At 36.7% G+C, this 16,579-nt stretch overlaps 1 protein-coding gene across 2 annotated transcripts in view; it reads left to right on the top strand.

Moving 5' to 3' along the window:
• Window positions 1-16,579, top strand: part of ASB7 (ankyrin repeat and SOCS box containing 7) — a 44,615-nt gene that overhangs the window by 11,904 nt on the left and 16,132 nt on the right. For both annotated transcript variants that reach the window (XM_037510077.2, XM_037510078.2), the window contains one exon: window positions 13,501-14,106. In XM_037510077.2, the coding sequence (XP_037365974.1) occupies window positions 13,501-14,106 (606 nt within the window). The remainder of the gene's footprint in view (window positions 1-13,500; window positions 14,107-16,579) is intronic.

The following is a 16,579-nucleotide window of genomic DNA, read 5'->3' on the forward strand; positions in this document are numbered from 1 at the left end:
TGCATTTGTCAGAACATACTCCCGTTGCTAAGTGACACATGGCTGTATATGTAGATGCTCTGTATAAGTGTGGCTGTATATTATATATACACACACACAGAGACACATGCTTTTTTATATATATGTATTTATATATATATATATAAAGTGTTTGTGTATATTTTAAGAGATTTTATTGAATTGGAATCCACATGCCATTCAATTTACCCACTTAAAGTGAACATTTCAATGGCTTTTTGTATTTTCATCCATTTGGGCATCCATCACCACAACCAATTTTATGAAACTTTCATAACCCCAGAAAGAAACCTTGTACCTATTCCATATTAATACATTTAGATTTACTCTGTTGTCTTCTGCTGCTAAATATAGTATTATATTAGTATGAATATGCGGGCATTTGTTTAACCATACCTTGCTATTTGAGGGGAATGGCTGAAATTTTCTCAGCAGGAGATTTTATTTGTTGAGAAGGCACATGTGCGCGCGCGCGCGTGTGTGTGTGTGTGTGTGTGTGTGGTTAAAACCAAAATGAAAGGTGGTATGACTGTTCAGTGAGGGGAAAATATCTGTTCTTCACCCCAGCGCTATTAGCTCCTCCTCGAGGCAGTCACCTTCATTGTTTTCTTTGTATCTCACTGGGCATGTAGATCTACATATTTTTCTATCTTCCACTTCAGGCCTGCTCCACCTTCTTTTTTCAAAAAATCTGTTCTGCGTCTTGATTTTTTTTTTCTTGTAACAGTTTAGCTTAGTGGTAGGTCCTTGTCACATGCAAGTCCTTTATATAAAATGGTATCTAGTCCTTGTATACGACCTATGCATAGCTTCCCATATCTTTAGACGACTTATGGTCACTAATGCAGTGTATGTACTGCACAGACAGTTGTTACATATATTGTTTAGAGAATGACAAAAACAAAAAGTGTGCACATCCAGTGTACATGCAGCCATCATAGAGCTGATATACTAAGAATTTTCCATATGCAGTTGGTTGAACTCACGGGTGTGGAACCTGTGGATATGGAGCGCTGAGTAGATTTCCTTTTAAAACCCCATCAATAGTTTCCTATTTCTCTTTGGATAATATCCAGAGTCCTCCATGTCACCTACATGGCCCTATAGTCTCTGACACCTCTGTAATATCTCCCCACCTTCACCTTCAAGCTGCAGCCCTTCTGAGTTCTTCCTGATGCACTGAGGGCTGAGGCTTTTGCCCTGGACCTACCTGGGCCACTCTTCTGCTCACCCCACTGTGCTCATTCAGCCTGCTCCCCTTCACCCCTTCAGCAGTTCTTCAGGGACGTCTCTTACCATTCAGACTGGGTCAGACTCCTGTTCTCTCTTTTTGTTGTAGCACCTATCACAACTATAATGAATTCATTTTGTAGTATTTATTCTGTTTAATGTCTATATCTCATTAGTCTGAGGTTTTGTGAGGGTAAAACCCAGATCTGTTTTATTTCCAATGAGAGGAAACAGAACCCAGTTATCTAAGATGAGTGTTCCCCAGCTACCTTATAGAGATAAGACCAATTATTTCTTCTGTTAAAAAGTATTGATTGGAAATGAGCCATCCTTACTGGATTAGAAGAGTATCTGAATAAAGTTAATCGGTGATGGACATTAGGTGAAATGAAGTCAAAGTTAAAATACAGAGAAGTGAGCAAAATAACCCACTAGAAACAAACTTCTCCCTCCCTCCCCCTTCCTATCTCCTTCTCTATCTTTCCCTCCCTCACTGTGAGGAGAGGGGAGAATTCACGTAGAGGGCCAACTGTCCCTCTGTACGTCACTCACATTTATTCAGGATGTTTATTGAGCACCTAACATGTGCCAGCTCCGGCCAGGCACTGAGAGGCAGAAGGGAGCAACTATTTACTGTCCTCTGGCCCTTCATGGTCTGCTGGGGGGATAGGTTTGTAGCAGACATTTATTATTTACTAAGCTTTTTATTTCACATAAACGTGGTTCCACACAACATTGCTCTGAGAGTGAGTAGTATTTTTCCTGCTGAGAAAACTGAGCCACACAATGGTAAGTAATTCTCCCAAGGCCATTCACATCTTAAATAGTGGAGCTAGGATTCAAACACTTCTCTTCACATAGATTCTATATGAACTGCAAGAAAGCAAGGCAGTTCCAACAGAGTCGGCTAAGTGCCATGCACAGTAAGGTCCCTGCTGTTGCTGGGGTGAGGTTGGGGGAGCAGTAGAGAGAAAGTAGGTTTGAATTGCCATTTTGCATGGCGAGGCAGGGAACGGGTGCTGGAAGGATGAAGGTGTGGGGTCACTGATACAGGATGCTCCAAGTGAAAGGCTAAAGACAGGAAAGGAGCTTGTTTGGCTTAGAACCCCCAGAAAGTGCCACATGATTATAGCATCTCCAATAAGTCCTTCTAGGGACAGTGGGGAGCCATTTGACAGAGAGGAATGGGAGAGAAGGGTTTGTCTTGTAGAAAGTTCTCTGGTTATACATAGTTTGTGATCTCAGGTGTTTGTAAGTGGGGGAAGCAGATGTTGGGTGGTGATAAGCACCGTGAAGAAAATGAAGCAGTGGAGGGATAAAGAGGTCCGGAATTCTGTCTTAAATAAGGTGTTCCACAAAGTCCTCCAATATGACACTTGAGTTGAGGCCTGAAGGAAATGAAGACAAAACCATGTGACTGAGAGAAAAGTGTTAAAAGGTAACAATAAATGCTGCAAAAACTCTCTGATAGAAACATTTCTTAACATTTCAAAGATGGTGACTGGAGCAGAATGATGAAGAAGAGGGGGCAGGAAGGGTTAGAGAGTCAGCTGACAAGTCTATAGATCTTTGTGGACTCAGAACTGACTTTGCACTTTGTCCTTTGTCCTGAGTGAGAACAGGAAGTCATTTAAAGCTTCTCAGCTGAAGAATAATAGTATGTGCTTACCTCAAAGCTCACCTGGCTACTCTTAAGATGACAGATTGCTGAGAAGTGAAGGAGAGACCCACAGGCCTGTGGGCAGGCTTTGGGATAGTCCAGGCAGGAGGGGCTAGTGATGCTGTCTTGATAATGGCAACGAAACTTGTCACGCATGGGGCAGACTCTGCACACATTTTGAAAGTGGGGCCAAAGGAATTTGTTGATGAATTGAATAGAAAGTGAGAGTGAAAGAAATAGCTGAGGTTTGGGACCCAAGGGTCAGGAGGAAAAGAGTTGTATTTATTGAACGGGCAGGGTAAAGTTAGCCAAATGCCATTAAAAAAACTGGACGTAGATGTATAATATAAGCTACTCACCAGACTAGAAATTTTTATCTCAGGTATATTAAAGGATTGAATTTAACCACTGTTAAACCCATACACTTGCACAATAATTCCACCAAGAGGTGATGACCCAGTACTAACAGGATTCAGAGCTAAGAGCCTGCCTGTGATATGCTGTGGTAGGAGACCTGGTGAAAATCTCCATAATCTTTCTAACCAGTTTATCGGCTACCAGGGGGATGGGGGAGATTGTATTACAGGGGTGGTAGGACTTATAAGAGGCCAATCATTACTATTGTTTTCATTTTTCCATTTCGAATTTTTCCAAAAGTTCTAAGAAATTAATATGAAGAATGTTAACATGTTAATATCAAGAAATTAACATGACGAGATCCTGTCTTAGTGCAGTTAGTTATCTTCAGACTCTGTCCATGCAAACTGACCTAGAAGGCAGTCAGGTAAAGCTTTAGAGGTTCTATAAAGAAAAGCTGTAGAGAAGCTCCCCCAAAAGCAATATAGTAGATAAAATCCTCTTGGTGAAACACTTGAAAACAAGTAAGAGAAATAGGGAGTAGTCAAAGAAACCCATCACAGAGTAGTGAGAAATAATTTTTAGGTTTTCAAAAATAAAGGTTTTGCAAATAATAGTCCCAAGTGCGTCGAAACAGGGATGTTGATGGGAGGAACTGATAGAAGCACGTGGAAAGCTATGCAGTAGAATGTGCTAGAGCTAGACTCTCCACAGTGGTAGGTCTTTGGTTCAGTAAATGCACTTCCAATCATGTATCCTAAGGAAACAGTGTTACATGCAGCATTTTTTTCTGTATGAACATTTTACCCCTCATTCTAATACCCAATTGGTATTTGTAGAAACTTTGATAATTTTAAATTTTGATAATTTTGAAAATGGAAATAATCTTAGTGCCCAAATATAGAGAAAAGATTAAGTAATTAAGCTGTGTTTACAGTTATGGATAATTTTTAAAAATTTGTAGAAAACTGAAAATTTGCATTGAAGATAAGTTTTCATTAATGTTAAACGGTTATTTCTGGGGGATATTCTGTTTGGATACATTATACCATCTACTTACCAGTTCTTTATTCTATGGTTAATTATTAGCATATTTGAGGTGTTTGTCTAGATGTGTTTTTCCTCCATCATTTGCTTTTCTTTCTCTTATGTTATTTCTTCTGACACAATGCATAAATGTTTGTTAAACCTCCAGGCAATTCCTGTGCCTATGTAATTTAGCTAATTGCATCTGATACATTCTAGAACTTTTAAAAAAGAGTAATCACATTTATAGTAAACTAGGCTATAGCGCTTACACATAAATATTTTGTAAAAGTGATTTTACTGCTTTTAGGGTTTTGTATGTCCAAAAGCTTTTGAGTTTGTAAACATAAATGGAATGCATATAATAATAGTACCTCGGTACTAATTCTGGTAATGTTTTGACAGTGTGTATATTCCAATCTTTAGAACAGTCAGTAAAAAAGAAAAATAATAATAATGCAAAGAAGTGTTAGCTAGAAATTCAATAGAGAAATTGAAATGTTAAAAATATTCTAATTTTAAAAAAGTGGAAAGGGAACAATAGAGGCGACAAAATAGAAAACAATAAAGTGGTAAATCTAAACTCAGCTGTATTGATAATTATGTTAAACATTAATAACCTAAACATGTCAATAGAAAGCTTTAGCCATTGTCAGAAATAGGCAAGACTCAGGTATATGCTGCTCTAAGAGATGTACTTTAAATATAAAAATACAGATAGTTTGAAAATAAATGGATGAAGATATACAATACAAGTGGTAAGCATGTGAAAGTGGAAGTGGCAACATTAATATATAAAATAGACTTCCAGACTTGGACTATTTCCAGAACTAAAGAGAGACTTTCACAGTGACAGAGGGATAGCTCATTCAAAGGAGTAACGATCTTGAAATGTGGGTACACCTACTAAGAGAACTTCAAAATACATGAGGCAAAAGATTAAACAAGGGAAAAATGAAGTTTTGCAATTATAGCTGAAGATTGTGACATCTCTCAGCAATTAATAAAACATCTAGATAGAAGAAATCAGTAACTGAAGAAAAGTGAAAAATTTTATCGACCCCAGGGAACTGATGTTTGTAGAAAATTTCATCCAGTGACTTCAGAATATGCGTGTATTTTCATGTGTCATTGATATGAACACCACAGTAAACCATATACTGGCAACAAAGTAATTTTTAAAGGTAGATATTCATAAGAGTATGTTCTCTGACTGCAGTAGAATTTTTTTTAAGAAATCACCAACAATAAGATACCTAGAAAAGTACTAGATGTTTGGAATTTAAACAGTACTTTGAACTGAGTGATAATAAAAAAAGCAGCATATCAAAATTTGTGGTATGTAGTAGAACAATGCTTACTACTTATAGTAGGAAAAAAAATTATCTTGAATCAGTTAAGGTTTTTACCTTTAGAAATGAAAAAGAAGAAATTGAACCTAAAGTGGCTGTTTCTCCATCTTCCCTCTCTGCCTGTCAACAGTTGCTGTGGCATATTATCATGAGGACAGACAGCCTCCTTGATGTGAAGAGGGTACTGTCCTGATTCTCTAGTTCAATTGAAATGCCCCATGTGGGAGCATTATTGAAAATAGTAACTGTGTCCATGTAGGTAGCCAACAATCTGAAAAAGCCAATGGCTTTTTGGGGCAACAGAGTGGGCTCACATTTAATAGCAGACCTAGTTAATGAGACAGTCTTACGGACTTCGATAAATTTCTGCATATTCTTGCGGTTCTGGAAAGCTTATAAAAGACAAAAGAAGATCTCAGTTATTTACTCATTCCTGGCAGAACATTAGGCTAGAAAATGGGAGCTGGGGCACACTTACAAATTACCTCAATATTAAATGTGTGTCAACCAACACATGGATCCCCTTGGCAAAGAGTGGAAACCTTAATGGCATGAGTGGCTTAAGCACAATCTCTGACTTGTCATTGGCCAAACATAATTTATTTTGGGTAAATACAAGTTCTTGGGAGTGATGCCTAGGATGGTGGACTTTAGTAATAATAACAATAAAGCCAGATTTTAATAGTAATAATAATATCACACTTAAAGACAGTAATAAGAACAGCAGTACCAGAGCAGTGTCTTTGCAAAATGACCTAGAGGGCAAACAGCTGAAGCTCTAGAAACTAAGTCTATAAAGTAAATTCCCTGCATGCTGAAGGGAAAGACAGACTATGTAGACTTAATCTGGGCAATACACTAAAGCAAACAACAAAAACAACCCACCTTGAAGGGGTGAGGATCAGAATCCAGGTTTGCTACAATACAGTCTAAAATTATAGGACATGCAAAGAAAGAGGAACTATAGTTCCTGTTCAAGAAATAAATCAGTAAATAGAAAGTGTCTCTGAGAGGGCCCAGATGCTATACTTAGTTAATAAAACTTCAGAGAAGCTATTGTAAATATGTTCAAAGACCTAAAGAAACCATAGTCAAAGAATTAAAGGAAAATGTTTGTGACTCATCAAATGGAGACTGTCAACAAAGAGATTGAATTTATAGTTACAAATATAGATGTAAATGGAGATATATATATATATATATATATATATATATATCCCCAAATAGAAATTGTTGAGTTGAAAAGTATGATAAAGTGAGAACTCATTATAATGGTTAACAACAGATTTGAACTGGGAGAAGGAGGAAATCAGTGCTCTTGAAAATTGGTCAATAGACATGATCCAGTATGAAAAACATGAAGAAAAAGTCTCATGCAAAAAACCCAAACAGTGTAGGACTGACATAAACATGAAGCATTAAAGGAATGCCAGAAAAGAGGGGTGGGGAAAAAGGGACAGCAAACATATTGGACAAATAATGGCTTGAAAACTTCCCAGATTTGGTGAAAATTAATAAACTCTAAGTCTGAAAAGCTCAGCAAGCTCTAAGTCGTATAAACTCATCTACACACATAATAGTCAAACTGTTAAAAAGCACAAGTCAAAATCTTGAAAGTACCTAAAGAAGTGACTCATTATATATAAGGGATCTTTAAGGTGAACAGCTGATTTCTCATAAGAACCAACAGTAGCCAAAAGGCAATGGAATGACACATTTGTATTGCCAGAAACAACTGTGAAACAAGAATTTTATATCCTCCTAACTGTCCTTCAAAATTGAAGATGAAGTAAAGATGTTGTCAGATAAATGAAGAGAATTTGTTGTTCTCGGTCTAAGGGAAGTCCTCCACACTGAAAGAAAAAGACCACATGCGATTCAAATTCACACACAAAGGTCAATCGCTGTTGATGGTTTGCAGTTACGAAAAGGGAAATTGACTTTCTGTTGCTGTATAATAAATTACACAGCTTAATATAGTACATATTTATTACTTCACAGTTGTAAGGTGTTGATCAGACTGTTCTCATCAGTGAGCTTGACTAGAGAAGAATTCACTTCCAAGCTCACTTGGTAGGTTAATTTCCTTGCACTTGTTGAACTGAGAGCTTTAACTTCTTATTGGCTGGTTTCTAGAGATAACCTGCAGTTTTTTATCCTATGGGCTTTCCTATAACTCTCAGCCTCCTTGCTATCCAGGCAGCAGAGAGCCTCTATGGTGAGTCCATTAACAGGATGGAGTCTCATATTGTGTAACATAATCAGAGTAATGGCATTCTATCACCTTTGGTTAGAAGGAAGTAGTAGTTCCTGCTTAGACTCAAAGGATTACGATTACATCTAGAGGCAGGGTTAATATTTATTTTTCCCTTTTCATCTCTTAAAAGATAACACAAATCATTAGTTTTAATATCGTTATTGGGCTTATATGTATCTATGTCTATATCTCATAGTAATAGCACAAATGAAGGGAAAGGAAAGGGCCTTATAAAATAGTTTCTGGATTCTGCTAGAATTAAACTGAAAAGTAAGAATAGGATTGAAATAATAGACAAATTAATGGAATTGAAAGTGGGTATATCATAAGAGAAACTTCATGAAACTAAAAAGAAAAGCTGATTCTTCGAAAAGATTGATAAAATCAATAAATCTGTAGCTAATCTGATAGGGAAAAACAAGAGAAAGAATACATAACCAATATCAAGTATGGAAAAGCCATTTTCACTACACATCCTAGAGACGTTAAAAAGATAGTAAGGAATATAATGAAGACCTCCATGTCTTTTAGAAGAAATGGACAGATTCCTTGAAAGATATGTATTGTTAAAACTGATCCACGAAAAAACAACTACTTAATAGCCTTGTGTCTATGAATAAAAAAGGAAATTTTAATTCATAATTGAAACTTTCTACTAGGTAAACTTTGGGCACAACTGACTTCTTCATTGAATTATTTAAAAATTAAAAGAATAAACAATACCCAAACCCTTTGAGAAAGTAGAAGAGGGAACATTCCACACTTGCTGTGTGAGGCTTGTTGCCCTGATACAAAGCTAAATAAAGACATTGTAAGGAAGGACCACTATCCTGCATGACAATATATACAAAATTCCTTAATAGAATGCTGGCAAATCCAGTGCATCAATATATAAAAAAGTAATGTTTATCCCAGAAATGTAAGGTTTTCCAAACATCTGAAAATTAATATGGTTCATAATTTACTATTTTAATTGAATGAAAGTGAAAACTAAGCAGTCATTTCAATAATGCAGAAAATGCATGTGATGATATGAAATACCTATTCATGATAAAAGACTCAACCAGAAGCCAAGGTAATTTATAAAACCTAAGGAAAGGACACATAAAAAATTTCAACTTCAAATGGTAAGCTACTAAAGACTTTCCCTCTAAAATCAGGGAGAAGGCAAGGATAAATACTTTTACCACTTTAATTCAACATTCTATAGTAGGTTCTGACTCTTGGAATAAGGGAAAACAAACAAGAACATGGTTTAGAAAGTTCCAGTGTCCTCCTTAAGAATTCTTTGCCCAACACAATGTTGTGCAGATTTTTCTGTTTTCTTCTAGAAGTTTTGTACTTTTAACTCCATTGCTCATTGATTTCTGGGTGAAGGCAGAGCATTGTTTTTCACATGGCAAAGGAGTAAATAAAATAAATGAAACTGCCTTTATTTGCAGACAATATAATTGTGTGTGTAGAAAATTGAAATGTATCTACAAAAGTGTACCAGAACTGAAAAGTGAATTTAGCTTGACTATGAAACACACAGGTCAGTATATAAAAATCAGTTTTATTCTTCTGTACAGCAATTAATATTTAGAAAATGAAGTTTAAAAAGAGTTCATTATGATAGCAGTGAAACTTAAAATATTTAGTAATAAATTTAATGAAAGATGTGTAAGATCTATAAACTGAAAACTATGAAACAGTGCTGAAGGAGATTAATAAGACCTAAATAAATACATATTACGTATTCATGGTTTGGAAAATTAAATATTTAGGTGAGTTTGGAGAGAGTCCCATTTTTAGAGTTGGTGGAGGTGCTACCAAAATTCTAGCAGGTTTGTTTGAAAAAATTGACAAGTCGATTCTAAAATTTAATGACCAAAGAGTTTTAAAGAAGGTTTGAGGATGTGCACCACCTGTTACAAAATTTACTCTAAAACTACAGTAATCAAGACAATCTGGTATGGGTGTATGGATTGACTTTCACATTAGTGAAACAGTACAGAGTTGAGAAATAGATCTCCTCTTATGTGGTCTATTAAATTGGCTCTTAAGAAAGGCAACTGGATTAATCATTGGGGGAAAGAGACCTTTTTAGCAAATGGTGGTGGAACAATTAAACATCTATGTGGAAAATAGCGCTTTGACTTCATCCAGAAATCAATTACCGATAGAGTTAAAAGTACAAAACTTCTAGAAGAAAATAGAAAAATCTGCATGAAATGGTGTTGGGCAAAGAATTCTTAAGTAGGACACAAAAAAAAAGCACAAATTATTAGAAAAAAATGATGATTGACTATTGAAATTAGACTTTTTCTTTTCAAAGGGTATAGTACAAAAAAATGAAAAGGCATGATAGACTAGGAGAAAGCATTTACAAAACTTATCTGAAAAAGTGCTTGTATCCAGATATATACAATTGTTATAAACTGAATAATGAGAAAAGCAACACAATAAAAACAAGTAAATGATTTCAATAGACACTTCACAAAGAAAATATATGAATAAGACCAGTAGCACTAGTCATCAGGGATATGTAAATTAAAATCCCATTATGTTACCACTGTACACTTTCTGTAATAGGTAACATTAAAATTGCTAATGATATCAATTATTAGTGAAGATGTAGAACAAAAAGAGCTCATATATTGTGGCAGGAATGTAATATTGTATAGCCATTTAGAAAAATAGTTTGGCACCTTCTTAGGAAGTTAAATGTACAATTCCCTTCATTCCCTTCTAGGTATTTACCTAAGTGAAATGAAAACACTCATCCACATAAAGACTTGTACTTGAATGTTCACGGCCTTATTTCTAATAGCCTCAAACTGGAAATTACATGATTATTCATCTGCAAGTTAATAAATAATTGTTTATCCTTATTATGGAATACTATTCAGCAATATGAAAGAATGAACTTTTGCTATGACAGCAACATGGGTAAATTTCAAAAGTATCATGTTAAATGAAATAAGTCATATAAAAACCTCCATACTTTGTTTATATGAAAATCTAGAGGGCAAAACTTTGTTGGTTGCTGGGATCCCAGAGTTGAGACCAATTGTATTTAAGATGATGGAAATATTTTAATTGTGAAGTTGGTTTCCTGACTATATACAGTTCATCAAAGTTCATCAACTTGTGCACTTAAAATGGGTGATTTGTTTTTGTACTAAAATAGAGCTGTTGGAATAATGGGATGTTTCTTTGCATCATAAATACTTTCAGTCATTTTCAACAGATTTAAATGGGTTTCTTGAGTTTTTGATACAATTTTAAAATGGATTCCACCTAAAACAATTAAGAAACTTGCTAAGGGAATGAGGACATGAGATTGGAGGGTGTTTCAGTTGGATGAGGTATTGGGAAAAGTTTGTCTGATAAAGGGACTTTTGAGCAGCACAAATGAAGCAAGTTAAGTTGAAGAAATGAGTTTCTTTACTTGTGCCTCTCACATTTCTTACTGAATTACATTTCTTACTGAATTTATGTCTAGATGTTCTGTAGTTTCTGTTGCTGTTACAAATTAGTTTTTCTTGTCTTATTGCATTGGCTAATAATAATTCTTAAACTAGGTTTTGTTTGTGCCTTCATTTGTCTTATAACTCCAATTTATTAATTCCTCAGGACAGAAATCATACAAACGTTACATGTTATAACCTACAGTTCCTGCTTCTGTGCTATTTTTACAGTGTGTGCTCAGTTAGTGCATTCTGATGGCTTTTACTGAGTTTAAGCAGATCATTGCCGTATTCGTTAATCTTTGTTTTTCCTAAGCTCTCTTTACACCAAAATGTAAGTAGAACCTCAAAAAGAAATAAAGTGGAAAACATGCAAATGCAATTTCATGTAATATAGTCTTAGTTTTACTGTCAAGTAGAGTGAGTAAAAGATACATATAAGAATATTAGCCGGTGCCTTTAAAACACCCCTAGTGGATGAAAGTTGGGAAAAATGAAAAGAAGGTATTTTTAAAATTCAATGCCAGATTGAGAGACAAAGTCTGAAGGCATTTGGTTGGCCAGGTATAGATTAGAGATGGCCCTCTTGGCAAGATATAGTATTTTATTTGAATAAAAGGAGACCTTTTAGTTTCATGCCTGTTTGATTGGAATGACTTGAGGGCTAGCATCAGCTGTCAAATGGAAACATTGCCAGTAGATGGCAGCAAAATGCTTTGTTAAAATGTTCTTACCTTCATTTTTCAAAGTTGCATAGTAAATAGGTTCTGTACAATTTCCTTTTACGACCAAGGCAGATGGGATATTCTTATTTTCTTTAAATATATAAAAATAATATTATGTTTATGTACTGTCAGTTTATATGAAATGTTCTCTGGAAATTGAGCTGACATTACTTTTGGAACAGTAACTTTTTATAGGGCCTATTGGAACTCCTGCTTAATTGTCATTCTTAATTGTCATTCTTCTGACAGTGTTACTAATATTTTACATCGTTTTCTACCTCAAGTTTTTCTAAAATATTAGCTGTCATAATGTATTTCAAACAAAGTGACATTAAACAATACATGAATATTTAATCACGTAAACATACGAGGGTCTGGAAAACACTTTTTCTCTTTCGTAAATAAGTCATAATTTAAGGGTAACTTGTAAAAAGAAAGCCTTTTAGTCCTGGGTAGTTAAGACTGACCATTTTATCTTACATGAAATTGTTGACTTTAAGGGAGTAACACATAATATAGGGGAGCAACTCCTGCCCCTAGTTTGGCCACTGCTCAGGAAGAGAGCCACACAGAACGGACGTTGGCTTCCAGAAATATCTGGGGCAGGTGACAAAGGTCTGTCACATTAGAAATCAAAGAGCAGATAATCACAGAGTTTATTTCTTTTGTTTCAAAAATCAGTCAGCTTAGGAAAAGATTATGGAACTGTTTTAAAAAATAAAATTTGTCCAGTGCTGAGGTTTCTCCCAATTTTCACACTGTATACTACTTAATTCTTAATAAACTCCAAAGTCCTTATAAGACTAGGAATTCAGAATAAACTTTTATCTTATGAAAACATGATTTATCAACATCACTTAACATATAACATGCTTTGGAAGTTTTGCAGACCACAGAAAACCTTTTTTTTTTTTTTTTTGTACCTAATACACCCTAAAACAACACAGTCTGCCAGACCACAATGCATCTGTAATTTAGAGGAGCAGATGTTGCTACACATGCTTCTCTTTAAGACTAAGAAGCAACACACAAGAGAAAATAAAGCAAAAAAGCAAAAAGTTCAGAACAGAGGAAAAAATATGAAACAGTACAGAGATGGGGGAATTGAGGAGCCAAAAGCAGTTGGTTAAATTAGCAAAGAGAGGGATCTATTGACCTGAAATGTTTTTCTGTACTCTCTTTTAAATGCTTTGTAAGTCATTCTCATTCTGCTAATCCAGGTTTGCTAACTTTCTACTAAAATTTATTTTCCATGAAAGCTATTCTTCAATTAAAATGAGAAAAGAAGTACTTGATGTATAGTATAACACAAAATCATCTTACACTTTGTATGAGAATTGGCTAGAATATTGCTGTGCCATGGTAGAGTTTATTATTTTTGTCTTAGCGTCTGCTAATGTTTTCATTTTGGCTTTAACTCTAGCTGATCCCACAGTGAAGGACTTAATCGGAGGCTTCACTGCTCTTCATTACGCAGCCATGCATGGTCGGGCCCGGATCGCACGTTTGATGTTAGAATCTGAATACAGGAGCGACATTATCAATGCAAAGAGCAATGATGGCTGGACTCCCCTCCATGTGGCTGCTCACTACGGTAGGGACTCCTTTGTCCGACTCCTACTGGAGTTCAAGGCCGAGGTCGACCCACTCAGTGATAAAGGTACAACACCGCTCCAGCTAGCCATTATCCGCGAGAGGTCAAGCTGTGTGAAAATCCTCCTGGACCACAATGCCAACATTGACATTCAGAATGGTTTCCTGTTGCGATACGCTGTGATCAAAAGCAATCACTCTTATTGCCGAATGTTCCTTCAGAGAGGAGCAGACACAAACTTGGGTCGCTTAGAAGATGGACAGACTCCTTTGCATTTGTCTGCCCTTAGGGATGATGTGCTCTGTGCACGGATGTTATATAATTATGGAGCGGACACGAACACAAGGAACTATGAAGGACAGACTCCACTGGCTGTTTCAATAAGTATTTCTGGAAGTAGTCGACCGTGTTTGGATTTCTTGCAAGAAGTCACAAGTATGTAATATAATTATTACTATTATTGCATTTTTAAAAAATGTGCATCTTCTAAGGAGCTTAAGGTGTTTTGACAACTTAAAATGACTAAACGTTAATGATTCCCTTTAGCCCTGCTGGGTAAGTAATAGCTCCTTCATTTGAAATAAAAAAGAAAGCTCCACCACAAGATTTCATAAAATTTCAGTTATGTTATAAAAAAGTATGAGGGGTAGACAAGATGAGAGAAAAAATGAAGGGCAGAAAGTAGGGCTTACATTTTTTTTCAATATTAAAAAACGTGTTTAATATATTGTAAGTAAAGCATACACAGCTTTAGTAATGATAACCATCTGAAAAAAGCCATAGAACTTTTAAAATTAATAAAGATCTGTCAGAACAAGGCAATTCCTACTGGTCACAAACGTCATCTTTCCAGGCTTTATTGGACTTGAGATCAAGGAACTAGGAGAATTTTGGATTTTAGACATTCTAGCTGTAGGAGTGTCCTAGCATCTGTCATTTATTGCTAAGCTGTTGTTTTGTGTTTATTGTGACTTGAACTTGACTGCTACGTGGAGTGGAGCAGCAGTGACACATACTTAGGTATCCTAGTAAAGCAAGTGAGGGATACTAGAAATTACTGTACGAGAAGCTTGTGGAAGCTCGGGTGCCCGTATCCCCCAGCCATCTGGCTTCCCTTGGATCTCTGTGTTTTTGTGTGGGGCTCGGTTTTAAAGAGCCTGGAAGTGCCTAAGCCACCTCGTTTGTTTGCATCGTCTGACGGGGCTGCCAGTCGTGTGCATGAGGCCGTCCCTCCTTGGCAGGCTTCACTGTCACCAGTTGAGGGCATATGTGTCTTCAAGAGTTTAATACCCAGTCCGAAACGGAATTCTATGAAACAAAATGTTTGACCTTGCTGTCTGATGACTCCTTAGTGAATTCTTTCTATCATCTGATTTTTTAACTTTCAGTCATTATTATGGAAGAAGAAATGCATACCAGCTACTGGTGGGGGTAAGGAGTCTACTTGATTGTTTTGTAGATAATCCACTCTACCCCTTGGGACTAAAGTCAGAGTAAAAGTTTTATGAAGAAAATAAATTGTATTTTGAACTTTGTGTATTCATAAGGAGGAAAAGAGGAAATTATTACCATTAAGTGTATTCAGTTTAAAGCATAAAAAGAAATTACACTTGGTGTCTAACTTGTGTTGTCCAGTAGAACTTTCTGTGATGATGGAAATGGTCTCTTTCTGTGACGTCCAATATGGTAGCCACTAGTCCCAGGTGGCTGGTGAGCACTTATGTGGCTAATACCACCAAGGAGCAGAATTTTAAATTTTATTTAATTGTATTAATTTAAATTTAAATGGCCATAAGTACCCAGTTGCTCCCACGCCTGTTTAGCAGAGATCTGCCTGCCTTAGGAGAGAGGTATGGACTGTCTGGGAAGGTAGATCGTTCTTTGCAGAGATTTTCAGGCGCACAGTTGTACCCAAAGACCGAAAAGAGGGGGAGAGAGACTCTGTGTGTGTGTGTGTGTCTGTGTGTGTGTCTGTGTCTGTCTGTGTCTGTGTGTCTGTGTGTGTTCTCACCAGTTACCCTGGGTCTTCAGAACCAGGCCACATTTTAGGAAAAGACAGCAGTGAAATTTCAGAGGCTGCTTCTCAGCATGTTTTCTGGCAGTCCAAGTTTAGAGACTGCTCAGTAGGTTGTGGTTGTGAATAATAGGATTACTGTTGAGCTGGAGGTTAGGATGCTGTTAAGGAGTATATCTGGTCGAGTATATGTTATTAATAAATTCTGGATATCTGCTTTTGTTGTTGTTGCTGTAACTTCTACACTAGAAACTTGGTGTAGTTGGCGTAGCTGCCTTCAGGAAGGCCTGTTACAGACATCGCCTCAGCCCTTTTTGTTACATATTTTGCCCAGTGGTCAGTGGAATAGACTAGAGCTGGACCACTTGAGCTTGGCACCTGCCTTTACCAATAGTTAGCTGTGCCCTTGGGCAGGTTTACCTAACTGCTCTGTACCTCAGCGTCCTCATCTTAAAATCAGGATAACAATCTCTCCTATAGACTTGCTTTGAGAGTTAATATTTATAATGCAGCTGTGCCTGCCAGCATTTTAAGTGCTATCTAAGTGTTTTTTAATATATAATAAAATAATTAAATGGGATGGATGAACAGCACGGACTGGCTTGCGGCCAGCAGAGCGAACCTTAGGTTCTTCTTCTACCAGTCCCCTAGTTTCAACTCTGTCGACTCTTATGTGGTCTGCACAGGGAGGCCTGCAGCCAGGAGGATGGGATCCCAGCCTTGGAGCTGCTGAATCCCAACTCAGGGTGCCTCTAGGGAGCAGGAATGCCAGTTACAAGGACATTCATGTGGACCTTTAAATTAGGGGCAGGTAGGAAAATGGACTGGCTCTGTGTGTTCGAGTTCCTTCCTGCACCTGGAACATCCGTGGCAGGTGTGGGTTGACTCATTGAC

The sequence above is a fragment of the Talpa occidentalis genome, unplaced genomic scaffold (genome assembly GCF_014898055.3).
Source record: "Talpa occidentalis isolate TD23 unplaced genomic scaffold, MPIMG_talOcc4v2.1 talOcc4.14, whole genome shotgun sequence".
Classification (NCBI taxonomy): domain Eukaryota; kingdom Metazoa; phylum Chordata; class Mammalia; order Eulipotyphla; family Talpidae; genus Talpa; species Talpa occidentalis.